The sequence below is a fragment of the Drosophila erecta genome, unplaced genomic scaffold (genome assembly GCF_003286155.1).
Source record: "Drosophila erecta strain 14021-0224.00,06,07 unplaced genomic scaffold, DereRS2 tig00000298-arrow-arrow-pilon, whole genome shotgun sequence".
NCBI lineage: Eukaryota > Metazoa > Arthropoda > Insecta > Diptera > Drosophilidae > Drosophila > Drosophila erecta.
In genome coordinates this window covers 557862-578789 of record NW_020825219.1, presented here as the reverse complement: position 1 = coordinate 578789, position 20928 = coordinate 557862, and the positions used below count along the sequence as shown (strand labels likewise).

The following is a 20928-nucleotide window of genomic DNA, read 5'->3' as shown; positions in this document are numbered from 1 at the left end:
TGGTTGCCCAAACAATTGCTAGTAATTCTTTTTCAATACTGCTATAATTTTGTTCATGATCATTTAATGTTCTGCTTGCAAAGCTTACTGGTTTATTGTCTTGCGATAACTCGGCTCCTATGGCAAAATTGCTAGCGTCAGTACTGACTTGAAATGGGTTTGTGAAATCAGGGCAAAGCAAAATTGGGTCGGTCATTATGAGTGTTTTCAATTTTTCAAATGATTTATTTTATTCTTCGTTTATGTGTAATTTAGCTTCGTTGTTTTTGAAAGATTGTCAGAGGTTTTGGAATCTTTGAAAAATCTGGAATGAACTTACGGTAATATCCGCATAAGCCTAAGAAAGATTTAATTTCTTTTGTTGTCTTTGGGAGAGGAAATTTTTCGAAATTTAAGTTTCTCTTTATTAGGTCGTATGCCTGCTGAACTTATATGACCCAAGAAATTTGTTTGTTTGTTTTAAGATTGGGCTCTTTAAGTTTCTCAAAAACCTTTCTCAGTGAGTCTAGGTGTTCGTTCAAAGATGTTGAATAGATGATCACATCATCTAATTAAACAAGGCAATGTTTGTTAATTAGGTCTTTTAGGACGTAATTAATGCACCGTTGGAAGGTTGCAGGAGCATTTTTTAAGTCAAAGGTGTACTATGAGTGTACTCATAGTGGCCATGATTGGTCGAAAACGCTGTTTTTGGTATAGACTTAGGGTCCATTTCGATTTGGTGAAAGCCTTTTGCTAAGACAATCGTAATAAAACACTGGCATTTTCCTAATTTGCCTAGTATTTCGTCCATATTAGGTATCGGAAATTTATTGTTATTTCATTTAGATTCTGATAGTCCACGACCAACCTGAATTTCGGTTTGCCAGAGGTATCTATCTTTTTGGGTACAATCCATAATGTACTGCAGTAACGCATATTTTGACATTTCCTCAATTTGCTAATTTACTTCTGCTTCGTAGGCAAACGGATACGATTATGGTCTTTTGAAAACTGGGTGTTCGTGAACGGTTTTTAAATCACGACATATTATTATACTTGTGAATGTTTTTTTTTCTTTTTTGTCACTGAATGTCACTGAACTCTTTTAATCAATTTGAAAGTCTGTATTTTTCCTCACTATTTAAATGTTCTAGTCTGTATGTGTGTTCTGAGTCTATGCTTGTAAGAGTGCATTAAAATTTTTTGAAGAGTTCCCATCACATGGATCTAGTTCTTTGTGAATGAATGTTGTTTTGTTAATTATTGTTTCCTTTCTAAAGTAGTCTATTAAACCGTTATTTTCCATTAGTATTTTTCTTCCTAATAGAATGTCATAGTAAGGTGAAAATGAATGAGCTTAGAATTTTTGTATTTGAGCCAGTATCAACTATGCATCTATATCTGTGGTTATTAAATTTGATCTCTATGTATTGGCGGGATCCCAGGCTGGTATTGGAAAATTTTCATCTTGATATTGCTGATCTGTAAACATTTCTGTCTGAGTATTCTGTAATTGATCTTCGTGGAACCGTTCGTCGTTATTATTGTAGTGTTTAGTTTTTTATCGTAATCTAATTCGAACTTGTGATGAATTTCATCTGTCTCCATACGTGATTGTCCGCTGCCTTCTTTAAAACGCTCTTGGTTGTTCGGGGGGCTTATAGTAGTTTCGGGTGTCGTTTTGACGGTCCTGAAGTAAGTCTGTTCTGAATCCGTTGTATAAATTTCTGTTTTGATCAAATTGCTGTTGTCTGGTCGGAATAGTTTGTTTAAAAGGGGTTTGATTGATTACGTTAGTGGTTTGGGTCTGTGTGAGATTTGTTAATGGGAAAAAGGGGCGAATGAATCGTTGGTTGGGGTGAGTGTTTTTGATTTGATTAATGCTTGTAGGTTTATAGGTGTTAAATGAATTTAAATTCAGTCTTAGCTTCGTATAGACCTTCTTGTTGGGCGGTTTGTCTTAATTTTTGAATGCTTGAAATGTCATGCCTCGCTAATGTCATGAACATCCTATCGGGGAGTGAGCGTTGAATTGTATTTTTTGTAGTAGTTGCCATTGCTTGTGTATAAACCGCTATATTATTTCGGTCATTTTCTAATGTTAACTTATTTATAATAACAGTTGACTTATCTTCTAATTGTTCGCAGAATAGACGTAAGTTACCTCTAAAAGGTGTGCGATACAACCTTCCTAGTAGTGGTCGCACTATTGATTTAAGTGGTCTACTGTTTTTGTTCACAGACTGCTACAGAATGTCGAGACTTATGTCTTAGTGAACTGCACTGTGCACCTTTTAATTGTATTACACCGTAGTGGCGGTCTCACTTCACGAAGCAGACCACAAAATTAGGGCCTTAAAATAACTCCGATCGCACAGGTTCTTGTGCGGAGACCGAATTTAGTCACTTTAAACGAACCGAAATCACTTTGTTGCGGCCAATTCGCGGCTATTATCAGAAAACGTTACTTGGTCGTACAAGTTTCCTCTTTTCACTAGATTGTCAAAGAATAACGAGGTTACAAGGACTTTTTTTCAGTATCCTACCGGCTGCACAAATAAACTTTTTAGGTGATAGATTGAATTAAAAAAATATATTTTTCTTCTTATAATCTTTATTGGATAGGTTTTTACCGGATCATTAAGTTGTTACTGTTAAGCGGTTGGTGTCTTGGGAGAATGTTATTTATGAGGCTTTTGAAGAGTGACGCTTTCCAAAAGATCGGCTTTAGCTGCTTATATGAAGAGTGAATATGTCACTCCCCCACCTTTTAGATATTAGCTTGTCCTCAAGCGATTATTTCTGGATATAATTGTGGTACTGGATTTTCAATTTCAACTATTTCTGTTTTTGATTCTGTTTCTTTTTCGATATTTTTGTTAGCGGTTTTACTTGATTTTAGGTAAGAGATAATATAAAAGTAAAATATGTTTATTAAAACTAAAACAGATATTAAGATTATTAGTATGTTTCTGTAAATTGTGTTATTCTTATTGTTTAATAAAATCATTTCTTTAATTTCTATGTGTGACATTTGTTCGACTTTGGTTACATTGTGTTCAGTAAATATTACATGTGTATTGTTGAATACTATTAGATATTGTAATTTGTTTTAATTCTGCTGTGCAGTTGGATATTTTTATGATTTTATTATTTTCAATATAAATCTCTTGGCCGTTACAATTATGATAAAATTGTTCTCTTGTCGTATTCCAGGTTATAAGTATATTTGGTTTAATATATTGAATATAGGATTGTTTACGATATTTTTGAAAAGTACAAGTTGGTGTTTCGTGTTTTATTATGTTAGCTATGCAATGGCCTTTGACAATATTCTTTGTTAGTGTATTTAAAACATAGTTGTTATGTGAGTAGAATTTGGCTTCAATATTTTCCTTAATAATTTGGCCATTATTGTCGGGGTAAGGTGCAATTATGAAAGTTGGTTGTTCAATTATATTCATAGGAATGTGGGACATTAGGAATATTTCATTAGTAGCTACCTTATACCAGGCGGAAGTTTTTATGTTTATCAGATTTTTTTTAATTAACGTTGCCAATATTGTCATTATTGCCAGTAGTTTAGGATTAATTCCTAATCCTAATTCCTAGTCGTGTAAGTTGTGAACCCATTTGAATGTCCTCGATATATTCGGTAAAATGTTGAATGCTAAATATTAATAGATTAACGTGGTTTTGAGTGCTGACCTGTACTGTGTCTTGTGATAGAGTCGAAATTTGTTGTTCAATATGTTGTCTGTCGGCTCCGTGTAGTGTCCCAAAAAGATATTTTAATGTGGAAACTACAAAGTAAACCAGTCCTCGTTTGTTTAATTTTGAGATGCGTGTGCCATTCATTTCTCTTTCAATTTTCTCGGTTAAATATTTAATTTGTGTAACGTTTTTAAATTCTTGACATTGACAATGTTTCTTCAACTTCTGTAATATTTATTGTGAGACAGTGATGCATAAAGGGTATTTGTATTTGTATTGTTCTAGATTCAAACAATTCCTTGATTCCTTGATTGTTTTCTATTGTGTTGATTTCGAGTGGTTCCTGCTGTAGTTTGTGTCGCAGTAAAAGTTTTTATGGTGATTATGAGTCCGATGATTGGTAGTTGACGGTTTGCTGCAACTATTTGCTGTCATTAACTTTCTTTTTCTTTTATTGTCTTTCTTTTCCTGTTTTACTTGTAGTAATATCTATTTGTATGTCTTTATTGTTAGCCAAATTTTTTTAGAAGTGCTTATAAACTTGTCTGCTTTCATTTTCTTTGGTTTTCCCATGTCGTTAACAATTCTAGTAAAGGCTAGTTTTGCCTTGCAAAATAATTGATTGGTTTTTCTGTAATTTCAATGTAGGTTTTGTTGCTTTCTGATGAACTATGTATTGTTGCTGCTGTTGAAATATTTTCTTCTTCGCCCACCATATTTTCTTCAATTTTGACGCGAGATAAAGCGTCTGCTACAAGATTAAGTTTACCTTCTAAATATTCACTAAGTCTAATTCCCCAACGTTGTAGTTTCATGTTAGGTTCTTTAATATTATTTAGCCAAACAAGGGGTTTGTGATCGCTCAAAATCTTAAATATTGGCTCCATATAGGCGGAAATATTTGATTCCCAAACGATTGCTGGTAGTTCTTTTACAATAGTGATATAATATTTTTCATGATCATTTAATGTTCTGCTTGCAAAGCTTACCGGTTTATTGTCTTGCGATAACACAACTCCTATGGCGAAATTGGTAGCGTCAGTAGTGACTAGAAATGTTTTTATGAAATCACATCAAATCGAAATTGGATCGTTAATTATGAGTGTTTTCAATTTTTCAAATGATTTATTGTATTCATCGTTTCTTGTTGTCTATTTTAGCTCGTTTTTTTAGAAACATTGTCAGAGGTTTTGCAATCTATGCAAAATCTGGAATGAACTACGGTAATATCCGCATGAGCCTAAGAAATATGTTATTTCTTTTGGTGTCTTTGGGAGAGGAAACAGAGGACTGCTTTAACTTTCTCTTTATTAAGTCGTATGCCTTCTGGACTTATATGACCTTGGAGTTTAAGATTGGCCTCTTTAAGTTTCTCAAAAACCTTTCTCAGTGAGTCTAGGTGTTCCTTCAGAGATGTTGAATAAATGATCACATCATTTAAATAATAAGGCGATGCTAGTTGAGGTCTTTTAGGACGTAATTCATGCACCGTTGTAATACGAATGATTTGGAGTGCCTGTAAGGAGAGCGGCATCGCTCACTCCGGATGTGGTTGTTTATATTTAATGTGGATTGAGTGGGATCGCCTACTCAGCATATTCTTATATATACGAACAGTACTATATATGTAAATATGTCTATTGCCTATGCTTGTGCTGGCATTACAGGGTTTTTTTTTCTAAGTTTTAAATATAAGAACGTTAGTGGATTTAGTGTAGAAAATTCTGATAGGACAAGAAAAATTATAATAAAAATAATTAAAATTATTATTGTTACATAAAATGTGGAATTATTTTCTGAAATTAATTTTAAAACGTCATAATGTTTCACCGTTTTTATCTTAGTGATATTAATCGGTAAATACAACGGAGTTAAATCAAATGTTGGACTTAAAGAATTTTCGCTTAAAATAACATTTCCAATTTTAACATTACATTGTTTTATTCTTATAATTTGGCATTTTTTATATCCCCATTTAATTCTTGACAATTTTGTGTGATTGTAGTTTCAGTTAAATTCCATGTAAGTATTATATTTGGTTCAACGTATTTGATAATTCCTTGAAGGAGTTGGTATAAAATTACAGATTGGATTCTTACGCCTAATTATATTTTTAATGCATTCATTGTTAACTTCTTTTTTGTCTTGATTATAAATTTTATTGTCATCTTCAAAATATGTTTGTTGATTTGAATAGTCTAACTGATAGCCATTATAGTCAGGATAGGGAATTATTTTAATGGTGTTAATGGTTTTTTGGTTAATAGGGATAAGTGAAATGAGTAATAAGTCGTTATTAGTGTGGTCAATTAATTCGTTTGCTTACGCACTTGTCTTTAAAATGGATTTTAAGTTTTGTTTTATGAAAATATTCTCTTATTTCTGTATTGTTATTTTCGTCTTTGACAAATTCTATTTGTCTATTATAGTAGTTTATTGGTCTTTCCGTAAACTAAATGTAATTTTTGTTATCTTCATGGCTACTATGTACGGAGCAGCTGAAGTGGGAGATTCGCAGTAGAAGTTTTCTATTTTACACGTGAAAGTGCGTCGGCGACATTGTTTTTTTTTCCTCGTACATATTTTATATGGTAAACAAACTCATTTAGTCTGATTTTCCATCTTTGGAGTTTCATGTTTGGTTCCTTGATATTATCAAGGTTGATGATCACCAAGGATCTGAAATTTACGACCAAAAAGATAGGACCTGAAGTATATAGTGGCCCAGAGAATAGCTAAAAGTTCTTTTTCTATTGCTGAATAAGTAAGTTCGGTTTCATTGAGAGTACGGCTAGCGTAAAAAACAGGTTTATGATCCTGTGATAATACAGCACCTAGAGCGGCATTGCTTGCATCTGCGGTAAATGAGAATGTTTTTTCGAAATTTGGGTAAATTAATATTGGTTCGGACATAATTAAAAATTTTAATTTTTCGAAGGGTGATATAGTATCTTTAGAATTTATAACAGAACCTTTTTTTAGTTTTTGTGTTATGGGTTTAGCAATTTTTGCAAAGTTAGGGATAAATTTACGGTAGAAACCGCAAAGTCTTAAAAATGATTTTATTTATTAGTTTTAGGTAATGCGAATTTTTGTATAGCTTCTATTTTATATGGGTTGGGCTTTATGCCTTCAGTAGTTACAACGTGACCTAAGAACTCTGTTTCTTTTTTCATAAATTCAATTTGTCAAGTTGTAAGTTTAGATTAGCTTCTTGTAATTTAGCAAATACTTTACTTAGAGATAACAAGTGTTCTTCCAATGATGTTGAAAAAACTATTATATCGTTCATGTAAACTAAACAATCTTTGTAAATTAGGTCTTATAATAGATTGTTAATATTTTGAAAGTTATGTTGCAGGTGCATTCTTCAGTCCAAATGGCATTTGAGTGTACTCGTAATGTCCATTTTTTGGGGAAAAGCTGTTTTTTGAATCAGGTTTTCATCCATTTGGATCTAAAGAAAATCTTTTGCTAAATCTATGGTAGTGAAATATGGAGACCTACCTAACTTATCTAGTATTTCATTCATGACAGGAATTGGGTTTTTATCATCAATAGTAATTTCGTTTAGCTTGCGATAGTCGATTACTAACCTAAACTTTGTTTTACCGGAAGCATCGTTTTTTTTCGTTATTATCACGATAGGAGAAAAGTAGTGCGGGTTCGATTAAACAATGCCTTGTTGAATTATTTCTTTGATTTGTACCTCAAATTCCTTGTCGTAGACCTGGGGGTATTTATAAGGTTTCCTATAGATTGGGTATTCTTGCTTAGTTTTGATGACATGCCTTACAGTACTTTTGAAGGTAACATTTTCACCTTTTTTGTATTGTATGTCCCTTAATTCGTGAATAATTTTAGTAAGCGCATTTGACTCTTCTTTATTTAGATGGTCAAGCCTGAATTCATTTGATTCCCTTATTTCGTTTCCTATTGCATAATTTGTGACTTCATCATCAGTGGATAATTATTCAAACAGTGGAGGTTGTCTTCTATGCTACCTTCTAGTTCTGGTATGTACGCTTCTTTTGTCAAAATCCTATCATATCATATCATAATTTTCAAAAAAATTATGAATATACAAAACTTGTTTAGTGGGGCAAAGAATCGTTTTGAGAATTATGATTTTTTTAAGGTTATTGCACCGTTAATGGTGTGAACTTGTAAATTAGTAGTTTTAACTGGGAAATTAAAAATATTTGCTCTTATGATGTTTACTGTAGATCGAGTGTCTTTAACACATCGGAGCGATATATTGTAAAACAATATTTATGAAGGAATTGTGTCTTCTTCTTTGTCCGAGGCATGTAGATGAAAATTTCCGGACGTATTCATTTACATAAGTTTGCATATTTTTTTTACTTGTAAAAGTTAACTCATATTGAGATCCAATCAATAAAAAAATATATATCTTTAATTAATGTTGTGACCATAAGGTCTTTATTTATTGGATGCAAAAAACAGAACTAATTTTAGTTGTAAAAAAAGATTGGTATTCTCGTATACTTCTATGTTTACAGATGGTTATTTCATTGTATTTATTACAGTTTACAATTTTTGAGAAAAGTTTTTCCTTATATTTAATTATATTTTCGCTTTCTATTTTGTTGACATTCCCATGTTCGATTCTAACTGGCTTAATCAATATCTCGCTGCAAAGTTCGGAATTTGTTATAGGAATTTTTATGACGTATATTAACATTGGACCATTGCTCGCTATACTTATCTCCGCTATATGCAGTGCTTCGAAATTGACATATGGCATTCTTTATCTGTCTAGTTTCCTCATCGCCTAATATCAGAGGACTGGTTATTTCGGCTTTTGCCCATTGTACTGCTTGGTTCAGATTCAGCATTTCTTCCTTTAGCATTTGCGTCTGGAACCCAATGGCGGTGCTTATGTCTCTTTGTGCATATCCCTCATACTTAATACTGTTGGTAATGCTATTGGTAACCTGAGTAATGTTATTTATCTTTTCTATTATGGCCCTGTGTAAAATGACTTTGTTATTATTATTTGTCAATACTCCGTTAATCTTCTTCTGTATTATATCGAAATCCCTGCTTCTTCTTATTCTTAACTCTTAGATTGTCGCTTAATGTTTGGGATTTCTTAACTTCCTCTATGATAAACGATAATATAGGGTCATATGATTTTAGTTTGATTTTTGCTGTGGCGTTGATTTTTTCAAGAGTGTTCTGGTATTGTTCGAGATCAATCACATGAATTAATCGAAAAATTCCTGTCTGTACTTTTGCCAGTCTAGTCGTCAGCATTACTATTTCGGAATTTGTGTAGTCAATGATTTTTACTTCAGCTGTGCTGTGCTTCAGCTGAATTTTCAGTTTCGTATTAGTCCTTTGTAGAAGACTCTTCCTGTTTCTGTCAAAAACAGTTGTATTCCTGTCCTCTTTTACTATTTCCTTTTGTACCTAGATGACAGCTTTGTTGCCAATCTTTTGTTGTTCTTTACGTAAATTTTTACAGAGTCTTTTGTTTCGTTGTGGAATTCCAAATCTTTCTCCTGTTTATTTATTATTTTTTCAATGGTTTCTTGCCTTTCTGCTTGCTGCAGGTTAGGATCATTTGCTACCTTCCAACCAAAAAATAGATCGACTGGATTTCTGTTAGTAGTAGAGTGAATGGAGTAGTTGTATTTAATTATAGGTGTGCCTATAAGATCTCTTATGGAGCTATAAAGTTTTTCTGCCTTTTGACATCTCATGATTTCAGTTAGGATTGAATGGAAACGTTCGATTTGTCCATTTGCCGCGCTATGTTAGGGTGGAGTTTTGAACACTTCTATATTATATTTCTCCTGCATCATTCTCATTATTGGACCTGAACTAAGCGATTTTTTTTTATCTATTACCACAAATTTTTGTATACCAAAATTCCTTAGTACTTCCTCTAGAGGTTGTTTTACATGTTAGGTCCCTCTAGATTTTATGATTTTCGCTTGCGCGTATTTAGAAAATTTATCAATCGCGGTTAGGACAACTTGTTTACAGGTCAAGTACAGGTCGATGTGGACAATATGACCAGGATATTGGGGTATAGGTGTTCTGTGTATTTCGGGTTTATTCGGATGTCTCTCGTATTTGCGTTCTTTACAGATGCTGCATTCCTTTACGATTTTCTCTATTTTAGCTCTCATTTGTGGGAAATAAACGTTTTTTTATATTTTCTGTTTATTTTCTTTTGCGCTACAATGATCATTCTATTTTCCTGATCCGTTTCGTCCGTCAGGTCAGTTACTATTTTTGATGAAAATCTGGGCCTGAATTTACTAAAATGCTGCCGGTATATTTCCTGTAGGAGGCCTAAAGATCGTTCGTCCGAGTGAAGATCATTTATAACAGAAGGGTTTAATCGTTTTGTTAAGATTTCATCGAGTTTTTCCACATCGAATGAGGGTTTCTCTATGGTACATCTATGATAGCTTGGAAAAATTAACTCAAATTTATAAGAGGCCTGGTTTCCTATCCGTAGTATTATTTGATTCTTAAAGACGTTTAGTGGCTCCCTAGCCATTTGAACTAGTCTTTCTGGCGAGCTGTTACTACTGTGGACTGTTGCTGTGAAGGTGTTTATTTCATCGTTTGTTTGAATGGGTGGTCTACTTAATGCGTCTGCTACTAATGTTGATTTTCCAGGCTTTTGTAAAAGTTCATGATTATATTCTTCAAGGAATGCTTTCCAGCGCTTCAGTTGGTCATTCCTACTTTTGGGACTCGTGGCATACGGGAGTGATTCGTGGTCTGTGAAAATCTTTACCTTAGTGGAACCGTAAAGGCAATTGCGGAGTGTCTTTACCGCCCATATGATGGCAAGCATCTCTTTTTTGTTTGGAGCGTAGTGCTCCTCGGCTTTACTCAGAGTTCTTGAAATAAACATTATAGGTATATCTTCTTGGGACAATACTGCTCCTATTGCATAGTCTGAGGCGTCCGTTGTCAGTTGGAATTCCTTTTTAAAGTCAGGGTGAATTTACATAACTTCCTCAGATTCATGAGTTTTTTTTAGCTTCATAAAAGCGTCCATTGCATTCCTATCGAGACTTATTAGAGTTTTGCTTGAGGCAGTCTTGGAGATTCGGCCCTAAAAGTCCTAGAAAGAACCGAAGGTCTTTAAGTGTTTTGGGAATAGTGAATTCTGCGATAGCTCTTACTTTTTCTGGATTTGTTTTAATTCCACCGTCTACTATCAAAAATCCCAGGAATTCTACCTCCTTTTTGAAAAATTCGCAATTGTCCAACTGAACTTTCATATTTGCCTCTTCTAAAGTTCGGAAAATTTTACTAATGTCGCTTGTATGCTGTTCTTCTGTTTTGCTAAATATGATGATGTCGTCTATATAGACGAAGCATCTTACACCGACGTTGTCTCCAAGTATATCGTTTAGTGCCCTTTCTGAGCCCAAATGGTAATCTCGTAAACTCATATTTACCCTGATTCACTGAAAAAGCAGTTTTCTCTATGTCGGATTTCCTTAGCGGAATCTGATGGAAACCGCTTTATAAATCTATAACGGAAAAGAACCAGTTTTTTCCTAACTGTGCAAGGAAAATTAATGTCTGGGATCGGGTACCTATCGGGAATGGTCTTGAATTTATTTAATAATATTTTTAATTTAGAACTTTCCTCCTCATGAAGATGATTTAATCGAAACAATTTAAAATCTAATTTTTTTATTAAAGCCGGAATTAATTTTTCATCTGGAATTGGTATTTTTTGTTTTTGAATGTAAAAGGAATGATTTTTATTTGGGTCTGAATTAATTAATGGGTATACTTTATCATAAATTGAAACTGTAGAATTTTTATAATTTATAATAGAATGTCTATTACTGAGAAATTTTCTGCCAATTAATAAATTATAATCTTCTGAGAAATCATGTAGATAAAATTGTTCAGGCCTGTTAAAAATATTGTTTCTGGGTATGGTAACAGACTCGTTCAGTATTATGACACCGTTAGATGTAAAAACTTCGCACTTTGTGTTTTGAATTGGGAGACTAAAGATATTTTCTCTCATCATTTTAATGGCCGATCCTGTGTCAATGAGGCATTTGTATGTACACATTTGTGTGTAATTTCTATGAATTTGTGTTGTCCGAGGCAGGTAACCGAAAATTCTCTTTAGATTGAGAAATAATTTTATTTTGTTTGGGCGGCGTCATGAGTTGATTACTGTCAATCTGGGTTTGGAATTGATTGTAGTCAAAGAACTCTTGTTCATAAAAGTGTTGATTACAGTTTGGATCAGTTGGTACATATTCTTGTGCATGTTGTAGTTTAGGACGTTTAAAAGTTGGTTTAACGTTGAGTTGGGGCTAGTTATAGTTTTTTGTGTTTGTGGAAATGGATTCCTATTAAAATTAGGTTGTGGGTTTGCAAATCTAGTTGCAGGTCTCATGGGTGGTCTGTTAAAATTTGTCGTTGCTGAGTTTGAATGGGTGAATATTGTGATTGAATGGGTGGATTCTGGTATGGATGAGGAAAAGGCTGTAATGGTTTTTGATATGGTGGATATCAGGTTTGCTGATAGTGAGTTTGAAAGTTTGGATTTAAATTGTTTCAATTTTAGTTCTAATATTTTTTTTCGAAATTTTGCTTCGTATAATAAGGGTTCTTAAATCAGAAATTTCATGATGAGCCAAAATACAGAACAAATTAGTTGGTAATTTTCAAATAAGTATCTTAATAGAGTCCCTAATTGCTTGCAAATAAATGATAATGTCCGTAATATTACGTTCTAGATGTAGCTTAGATATTAAGATTTGACGCCGATTATTAGCTTCTTCGCAGAATGTTCGTTAATTTCCTTTGTATAGCGTCTCTTGGAAATTTTCCAAAATTTCAAGGTGTGCCAGTCCTTGATGTTTGGTAGTCCCAATGATCTTATTACTGGTCCATCTATAGCTCCGAGAAGAATGCGTTGTTGTCGCAGGTCGTATCAAATTCTTGTCTGTCATTATTTATTTTTTCTATTTGCCTCTCTTTAATTTTTTGAGTATCTAAAATTGGTCGACCAGAGTAAAGAAAAATGTGAGCAGGGGTCTGTCCAGTAGTGTAACGAATTGTTTAAATTTTGCTTAGTTTAGCTTCCTCATCTTTAGATGAATTAATTATTCGAATTTTTTCATTAATTGTAGTGACCAACTTAAACTTTACACTGCAATAACTCGTCAAGACGCCCTCGCCCTAAATTATAGCAGCTTTTGATAACCCAAAAAGTGAGAGAATTGTCTTAGACCAATCAGGACAGAATATGATCGTACGATTGTACAGTTAGGGAAAGGAAAGCCCATAGCAGTGACCACCGGCATGCAGCTTCCCAGAGCTTATTTCATTATCAGATAAAACCTCTTGGCGATATAATTTAATTATATATATCCAATCTAATAAAAACAAGAGGGGGATATTTCAATAAATATCCGTGTGTGATTTGTGTGAAAGTGGAAAAGGGATTCGACCCCAAGGCGTAAGGAAGGCCAAGGCATTTGGTTGCTCTACAGCCGACTTCCCCCCGTCTCCTCGACCACCGCATCAGCTCATGGTTTAAACCCAGTTCGCTCCAAGAAGAGGCCAAGAGGCCAAGAGACCTTCAGCCAAGAAGTTACGCAACCGGCCACCTGCCGCATGATAACTGGCCAAATATATTGGAAGGCTAGAGCTCATCCAGATTATTCAGCTGTGCAGAAGTTTAGACGGGCGGATCGGATTTAGTTATATTTGGACATCATCAACGTTACGCAGTGAGGATCACCTCATATGACCAGTGGAAGTCTAACTTAGCGATTTCGTCTGTTCGCAGCGCAGCGTAGCTGCCAGCGGTCTCCTAAGGTCTTATCGCTGCAGTTCTGCAGTTGCATTTCGGTGTTTTGTTTTGATTCTTGATTTTCTTTTTTATTGCGATTAATAATGAATTAAATACTCGCAGATTGACGGAACTTTTGGCATTTGAATAGGAATTTAAATTAGAACCTTTAAAATTTGACCAACAGCTCGACAGTATCAACGTGAACTTTCGCACATCATGGAGTGGATATTTAAGGTCACTAAGGTCAAAACAAGCACGATAAAAAAACATTAATATTATGAATTACGTATATTAAAATTCTACAAAATGCCACTCGATCGTCTAAACAAAGTAAGATCTGCATTTGGCTAAAGATTGTATAACTATATTTGCTAATTTTATATTCAATTACTTATATCTATTTGCTTTATACTTTACTTTTATATACTTTATTTTACTCACTAAATATAAACGAAAATGAAGAGTTAGAGAATGACTAGGATAATTATGCGTAGGTTAAAATTTGTTAGTTTGTAAAAGAGATTTAATGGAACCGCTTATTAAACTGAATTTATATAAATGGAATTATAATTGAAGATATATTGAAAAATAATGAATTGTGAATAAATAGATTTAATGGATTTAATGTCGAGTACTTATGTTGAACACTTTATTAAATATGTGGTAGAGTTATTTTGAACTTGGCCAAGGGACAATGTAAATATTTTAATTAGCATTGTCATGGTAGGGAGGGTAAAGACTTAGGGAATTATTAGCATCCAAAATTTCCAATACTTATCAGAATCTGTAGCTTATCTTCACACGTGTCGGCGTGCATCCGTAGTATCAATAGAAAGCCATTTCTTTTATTAATCAATAGTCCAGTTTTGAATAATGATTTTGAATAAGACGCAATTATTAAATGTAGTAGCGTTTCGAACTATCCTAAGCTAAAAGAACCATGACCTACGGCGAGCTAGACCCGAGCATAGCAATAGTGCGCGAAGGAAGTACAAGGTCCTCTTTATTAGTAATTACCACCCACTATTAAAAGACCAGCTAGTTAAAATCTGTCGAACTACGTACACTCATGTTTTATGTAACCTTTCTATATCTGCTACTCCGTTCTTTGCTGTGTTGATTCGTAACTCAATCTCCTCACCTTCAAGCCATCGCTTTTGAGCCAAGCTGGAGAATGCGCCGTCTCTATCTGCTTTTAACAATATGGGCTTGCCTGACTGAATTAGAAATTCGCATTAGTGCATTTCTACACTCTATCCAATCCTTTGTTTTGATTTGTTCAAGGGTGGTGAATTTCGATAAAACGATGAATAGATGTCTATTACAAATTTATCTCGACAGTGTATTTTCGTATTTTTGTTCTGTCTTGGTCAAGTTTTGAATTAGAGGTTGACAATTTCGAAAATAATGACTTTCTTTAAAAACCTTTGTCATTTTTTGGATACCTGGGTGCAAGAGTTTTTCATGTGATTGCAATATTATTTCTTTGAATTCTGCATATGAATGCACGAATAATCTTTGCGTAGTTGGTATTAATGATTTCTTTATGTGCAGACTTATGTTTTAAAATAGGCATCACTCATAATGTACATTGTGATGTATTTGTAGATGAAGTGAACAAGAAAAAAGTGCTTTGGTTTTTCTCTTGTCATTTTATCGTAAAAGATTTTAGTAATTGAATTGCCGAATATGGTTGACTTTTCTACTTTATTATGATCTGTTTTAGCGAATATGATTTGCTTTTACAAGTATTTATTAATTTTTCTGTTAAATGAATAGGCTCGCTATTGTCTTCCTCTGCACTATGTTGGGTGACTTTGCTATAATGATTCTCTACAATTTTGATTCGTGATAATGCATCAGCAACTACATTATGTTTGCCCTTAAAATAGTCGATAGTAAACTGAAATTTTTGTAATTTTGTTCTCCATCTTTGGAGTTTAGCATTCCTTTAGTGTATGTATCCACCTAAGTGGTTGATGGTTGCTAGCTATTTCGAATTGTCGTCCAAGTAAGTAGTGGCGAAAGGTTTTAGTTGCGAGTGGTTTTATGGCGAGTAATTCCTTTTCGATCGCACTGTAATTTAATTCGTGTTCATTTAGTGTTCTGCTAATGAATGATATTGGGTGACCGTTTTGAGAAAGAATGGCACCAAGGGCTACGTTACTAGCATCTGTGTTAGGGACAAATTTTTTTTCAAAATCGGGGAGTTGTAAAATTGGTTCACTTATTATCAAGGCTTTGAGTTTCTCAAATTAATCTAGATAATTTTGATTTTTTGTTTCTATTTTCATTCCTTTTTTAAGACATTGTGTCAAGGGTTTTGCTGTCAGCGTAATTGGGGATAAATTTGCGGTAATAACCGGTTAGTCCGAGGAATGTTATGATCTCTTTTAATTTATTTGGAATTGGGCTTAAAACTATAGAATTTACTTTAAGAGGGTTTGGTTTAATTCCATTGGGAGTTACAATATGACCAAGAAAACTTGCTTCTTTTTTAAGAATTCGCATTTGTTTAATTGCAATTCTAAATTTGCTTTGGACAATTTATTGAAAACCAATTGTAATGAATTTAGATGTTCATCAAGCGATGAAGAAAAAACAATTATGTCGTCCAAGTAAACTAAACAATGCAGTGGTCGAAGAATGTTATTCTTGCACCTTTGAAGTGTTGCTGGTGCGTTTCTGAGAACAAATGGCATCCGAACGTATTCTCTTGGTGGAGAATGCAGTTTTCTGGCTTGTTTTCTATTTGGTGAAAGCCTTTCGCTAGATCTATTGTTGTAAAATATTGACACTGTCCTAGTTTACCAAGTATTTCATCTATGTTTGGCTTGGGATATCTATGTGGAATGGTTATTTCGTTCAACTTCAAGTCATTTACAACTCTTTACTTCTCTTCACCCGAAGCGTCACGTTTTTTAGATACTACCCAAGTGGGGCTATTATATGGTGAATTGCTTTCTCTAATTAATCCTTGCTTAAGCATTTCTTGTACCTGCTTTTCTACATCTATTTCATGCATATGAGCAAGTGGATATTGCTTTGAATAAATAGGAAAATTGTGTGTTGTGTTTATTACGTGTTTTATTGTATTGGTGTATGTTAAAGGATCTCCTTCTTGATATTGAAGATTCTTGAATTTATTTAATAATATTTTTAATTTAGAACTTTCCTCCTCATTAAGATGATTTAATCGAAACAATTTAAAATCTAATTTTTTTATTAAAACCGAAATTAATTTCTCCTCTGGTATTGGTATTTTTTGTTTTTGAATGTAAAAGGAATGATTTTTATACTTTATCATAAATTGAAACTGTAGAATTTTTATAATTTATAATAGATTGTCTATCACTGAGTAATTTTCTGCCAATTAATAAATCATAATCTTCTGATAGATAAAATTATTCAGGCCTGTTAAAAATATTGTTTCTAGGTATGGTAACAGACTCGTTTAGTATAATATTATGGCACCGTTAGATGTAAAAACTTCGCACTTAGTGTTTTGAATTGGGAGACTAAAGATATTTTCTCTCATCATGTTAATGGTCGATACTGTGTCAATGAGGCATTTGTATTTATGATCTTTGTGTGTAATTTCTATGAATTTGTGTTGTCCGAGGCAGGTAACCGAAAATTCTCTTTAGATTGAGAAATATTTTTATTTTGTTTGGGCGGCGTCATAAGTTGATTACTGTCAATCTGGGTTTGGAATTGATTGTAGTCAAAGAACTCTTGTTCATAAAAGTGTTGATTACAGTTTGGATCAGTTGGTACATATTCTTGTGCATGTTGTAGTTTAAGTTCCTCGGTAGACATTCTTGATTGGTCGCTGTCAGCTGGTCTAGGACGTTTAAAAGTTGGTTTAATGTTGGAGTTGGGGTTAGTTATAGTTTGTTGTGTTTGTGGAAATGGATTCCTATTAAAATTAGGTTGTGGGTTTGCAAATCTAGTTGCACCGAATTAATTTTGTCCAGGTCTCATGGGTGGTCTGTTGAAAATTTCTCGTTGTTGAGTTTGAATGGGTGGATATTGTGATTGAATGGGTGGATACTGGTATGGATGAGACAAAGGCTGTAATGGTTGATAATATGGTGGATATCAAGATTGACAGTGAGTTTGAAAGTGAGTGAAAACGTGGAGGAAAATATGAAAACAGCCAAAGAGGCTCCAGTGTCGCCCAAGCCCAGGAACTCGAAGCTACAGCTTCACGTGAGCCGGAGGACATCAAGCCGGGAAACTAAATGCGAAGAGATAGAATCGAAATCATCGAGCTCCAGCTATGTGGGCACACGCAGAAGAGGCAGGCCCCCCAAACAGAAAAGGACTCTATACGGAGAACTCACGGTCAACTGTCGCAAGTGCGGAACTGCCACGATCTATAATCCGGCTCGCACCAAGTTCTTCTCATGTGCGGAGATAGATGTTCGCTTGCTTAAGGTGAAGCGCATCTCGGCCAGAAAGGTGCTGGGTGGTGCCTATCGCAAGGAACCGAAGAAGCGGACTGCTTATACTTGTAGGAAACCCATTGTTCCTTAAACTCGAATTCCGAAAGATTTCAAAATGCATGTAACTCTTGTCTAAATTATTCGTACCAAGAATTGTTATATACAAGTAAAAGCTTCAAAGCAAGCTATTTTGATTATTGAACTGATTAATTCAATTGAAAGGGAACCGTTTCTGCCTCTGATTCTGTCAGATTGCTTTCGATTAAGTTCCCATTTCCTCTTCCGACACTTTCTCTCAATCTGCAGGACAACATCAAAGGAATCACAAGCTCAAGTGTGCGACAATTGTTTAGCCAGGCAGCCCACCGCAAGTGCCTTGGCACATCAAAAGCAGTCAAAGCGGTTTCAAGTTACATTTTTAATATTTTTGGGCGCTTTTCGCTCCATGATTTCTCATGTTTTTCCCTGCCAGCAAACGAAATAAAGCTGAATGGAAATCGCCGGGGGCGCAAATTAAAAGAGCAGCCAAGGAGTGGGAGCCGAAAAGGATGTGCTGTGTTAACAAGGCGTATTGAGTGTGCAAAGGCCACAGGAGGCAGGATTTGATTCATCAAAGCCAGGGCCACGCCCACAAAGAGGCCGTTGCTGAGGGGCGCTGTCGGTTACGAATTTGGGTCAACCGGGAGCTTTGAACTGTCTTAGTGGGGCAACGCGAGCAGCTAGCCAGGAGCTGCCAACGTCATGGGCCAGTGACGTCACGAAGAAAGTTGAATGGCAAAAGAGAATGGCGTCGAGTAATGCAATTATATGGCAGCAGCAGGTGCAGGACTCTCGCGCTCTCTGGAAAATGAAGGAACGGAAACTCTCTCTTTGATGCAGTCCATACGCCCTGTTGCACACGCTTGGTGCGTTGCGCATACGCCCCGTAAGCCAGTTTTGCTAGTTCAATCAACTTTAGTTTAATAATCATATTTTATTACTTGCTTTCGTGTATATAGTTTGTATGCGTTTCACTATATTTAATAATTGTTTTCTGTTTCTGCACTTGGTTTTGGATTTCGTTTTCGTTTACGGTTGCCCTTATTGCTTATTCGAATTGTAGACAGTTACCAACATTGATTGGGCAATTGCAATTTGCGTTATTGTGTTCCTTTATTGTTTAATTAGCTAACAATGTTTGCTATCGATTAAATTCATTTGGCTATGGATTCGGGGGTGGGAAGACGGGGATTCAGAAAGGACAGTTTACACGGCAAGCAAATGGACACCACCTGGGACACCTCCATCCCTTCAATTTGGGGTTCGCTCTGGTTTTGGGGATTCTACCTCAAGTATAATACTTATTCGCTAACCTTTTGATTATTATTCATCTAGTACGGCTTGGTGTGACTCGTGTATATACGGTTAAATACGATTCCGTTGACTGTGATTGCTAAAAGTCTCTTTAAATCTGCGTGGGCCGCGACCTCTGCAGTCTCGTGACCCGGTGTTTAAATCTAGTACGTAGTATTATTTTTAATTTTAGTTCTAATATTTTTTTCGAAATTTTGCTTCGTGTATAAGCATTTCCGTGTTCTTCATAAATCACCACATTTTGTGCTATGTTAATAAGGGTTCTTAAATCAGGAATTTCATGATTAGCAAAAATACAGAACAAATTAGTTGGTAATTTTCGAATAAGTATCTTAATAGAGTCCCTAATTGCTTGCAAATAAATGATGAGGTCCGTAATATTACCTTCTAGATGTAGCTTAGATAATATTAATATATATTAAGAGTTGACGCCGATTATTAGCTTCTTCGCAGAATGTTCGTAAATTTCCTTTGTATGGCGGAAATTTTCCAGAAGTTTTTAATTTTGCGTTTGGGGTTTGTATTGCCAGTTCTTGATGTTTGGTAGTCCCAATGATCTTATTACTTGTCCATCTATGTATCGTTCCACAGGTCCGAGTAGAATGCGTTGTTGTCGCAGGTCGTTAGTTGGATAGAGTTCTAGGATGTAATCCACTCTACTAATGAACGTATAAAGCGCTGTGGGAAAATGTCTTTGAGTTGTCTTCGCGCTTCACTTAGGTTGTTTTCGTTTAGGGTTACGAGTTGTGGTGCAGCAATATTAGGTAGTTCCATTTTGTATTTTGTTTTAGTTTTATATTTTCACGATTTTGTCTTCTGGAGTTTGTTATTGTTTTGATTTTTGCTGTTACGCTTATAAGGAGATTTAGATGTATTATTTTCTGTTTTGCTTATTTGGTAGCTTAGTTGAAAAAATGTCTACTTTTCTATAATTTTATTATTTGTAATGTTTCTTTCTCCTGCCGTTGGACTTATGGGAGTAATTTTTTCTTAGGGATTTTCTTTGTTTTTCTTCCACTTTTTTAGGCAAACCGAAATGGATTTAAATTCCAAGTTGAAGTAACGAAAATCACAAGCGTAATTGCTCACGGAATTTATAAAATGATTAGATAAGTTAATTTTTTTCCACTCCCGTCTCTTTTGTTTTGGATACTTTTTGTATCCTACCGACAGCGCCAGTAAAATAGTTTTTGTTTTGAGTCGAATAAATGTTGAGTCGAGAAATGTTTGTTTCTTTAACGAGACTCGCAATATCGAGTTTATTATTAAACGTTTATTTAATGTTTATTTAACGAGAAATCGATACGGCGGAGCACCGCGGTCGGTCTTTGTATAAGTGAATTATGAGGAAGGCATAATTACGTTACTATATATAATTATATGTTGGTAATATTCATAAGTCAAAAAAATATACTTTTTCTTAACTGAATAATTACAACTCTTTATTTTGAAGAACACCGACCTTCTTAATTTAGGTCTCAAACTCAACATCTTCTTCTTGATCTGGATTGATTGACGTTCAAGCCTCGGTTTCGAGCTTTCTAAATATGGACTTTGGATTTTAGGATTTGGAGAGAGAGTTTTGGGGTTATTTGCATTTCT

General features: G+C 34.5%; 1 protein-coding gene across 1 annotated transcript; it reads left to right on the top strand.

The window, feature by feature from the left end:
* Window positions 1-17674: 17674 nt before the first annotated feature.
* Window positions 17675-18064, top strand: LOC6555941. The gene has a single exon (XM_001982771.3). The coding sequence runs from the start codon at window positions 17675-17677 to the stop codon at window positions 18062-18064; it is 390 nt and encodes a 129-aa protein (XP_001982807.3).
* Window positions 18065-20928: the final 2864 nt, after the last annotated feature.

Coding starts and splice junctions, on each gene's coding strand:
- LOC6555941 (XM_001982771.3), top strand. CDS start 17,675: ATGAAAACAGCCAAAGAGGCTCCAGTGTCGCCCAAGCCCAGGAACTCG.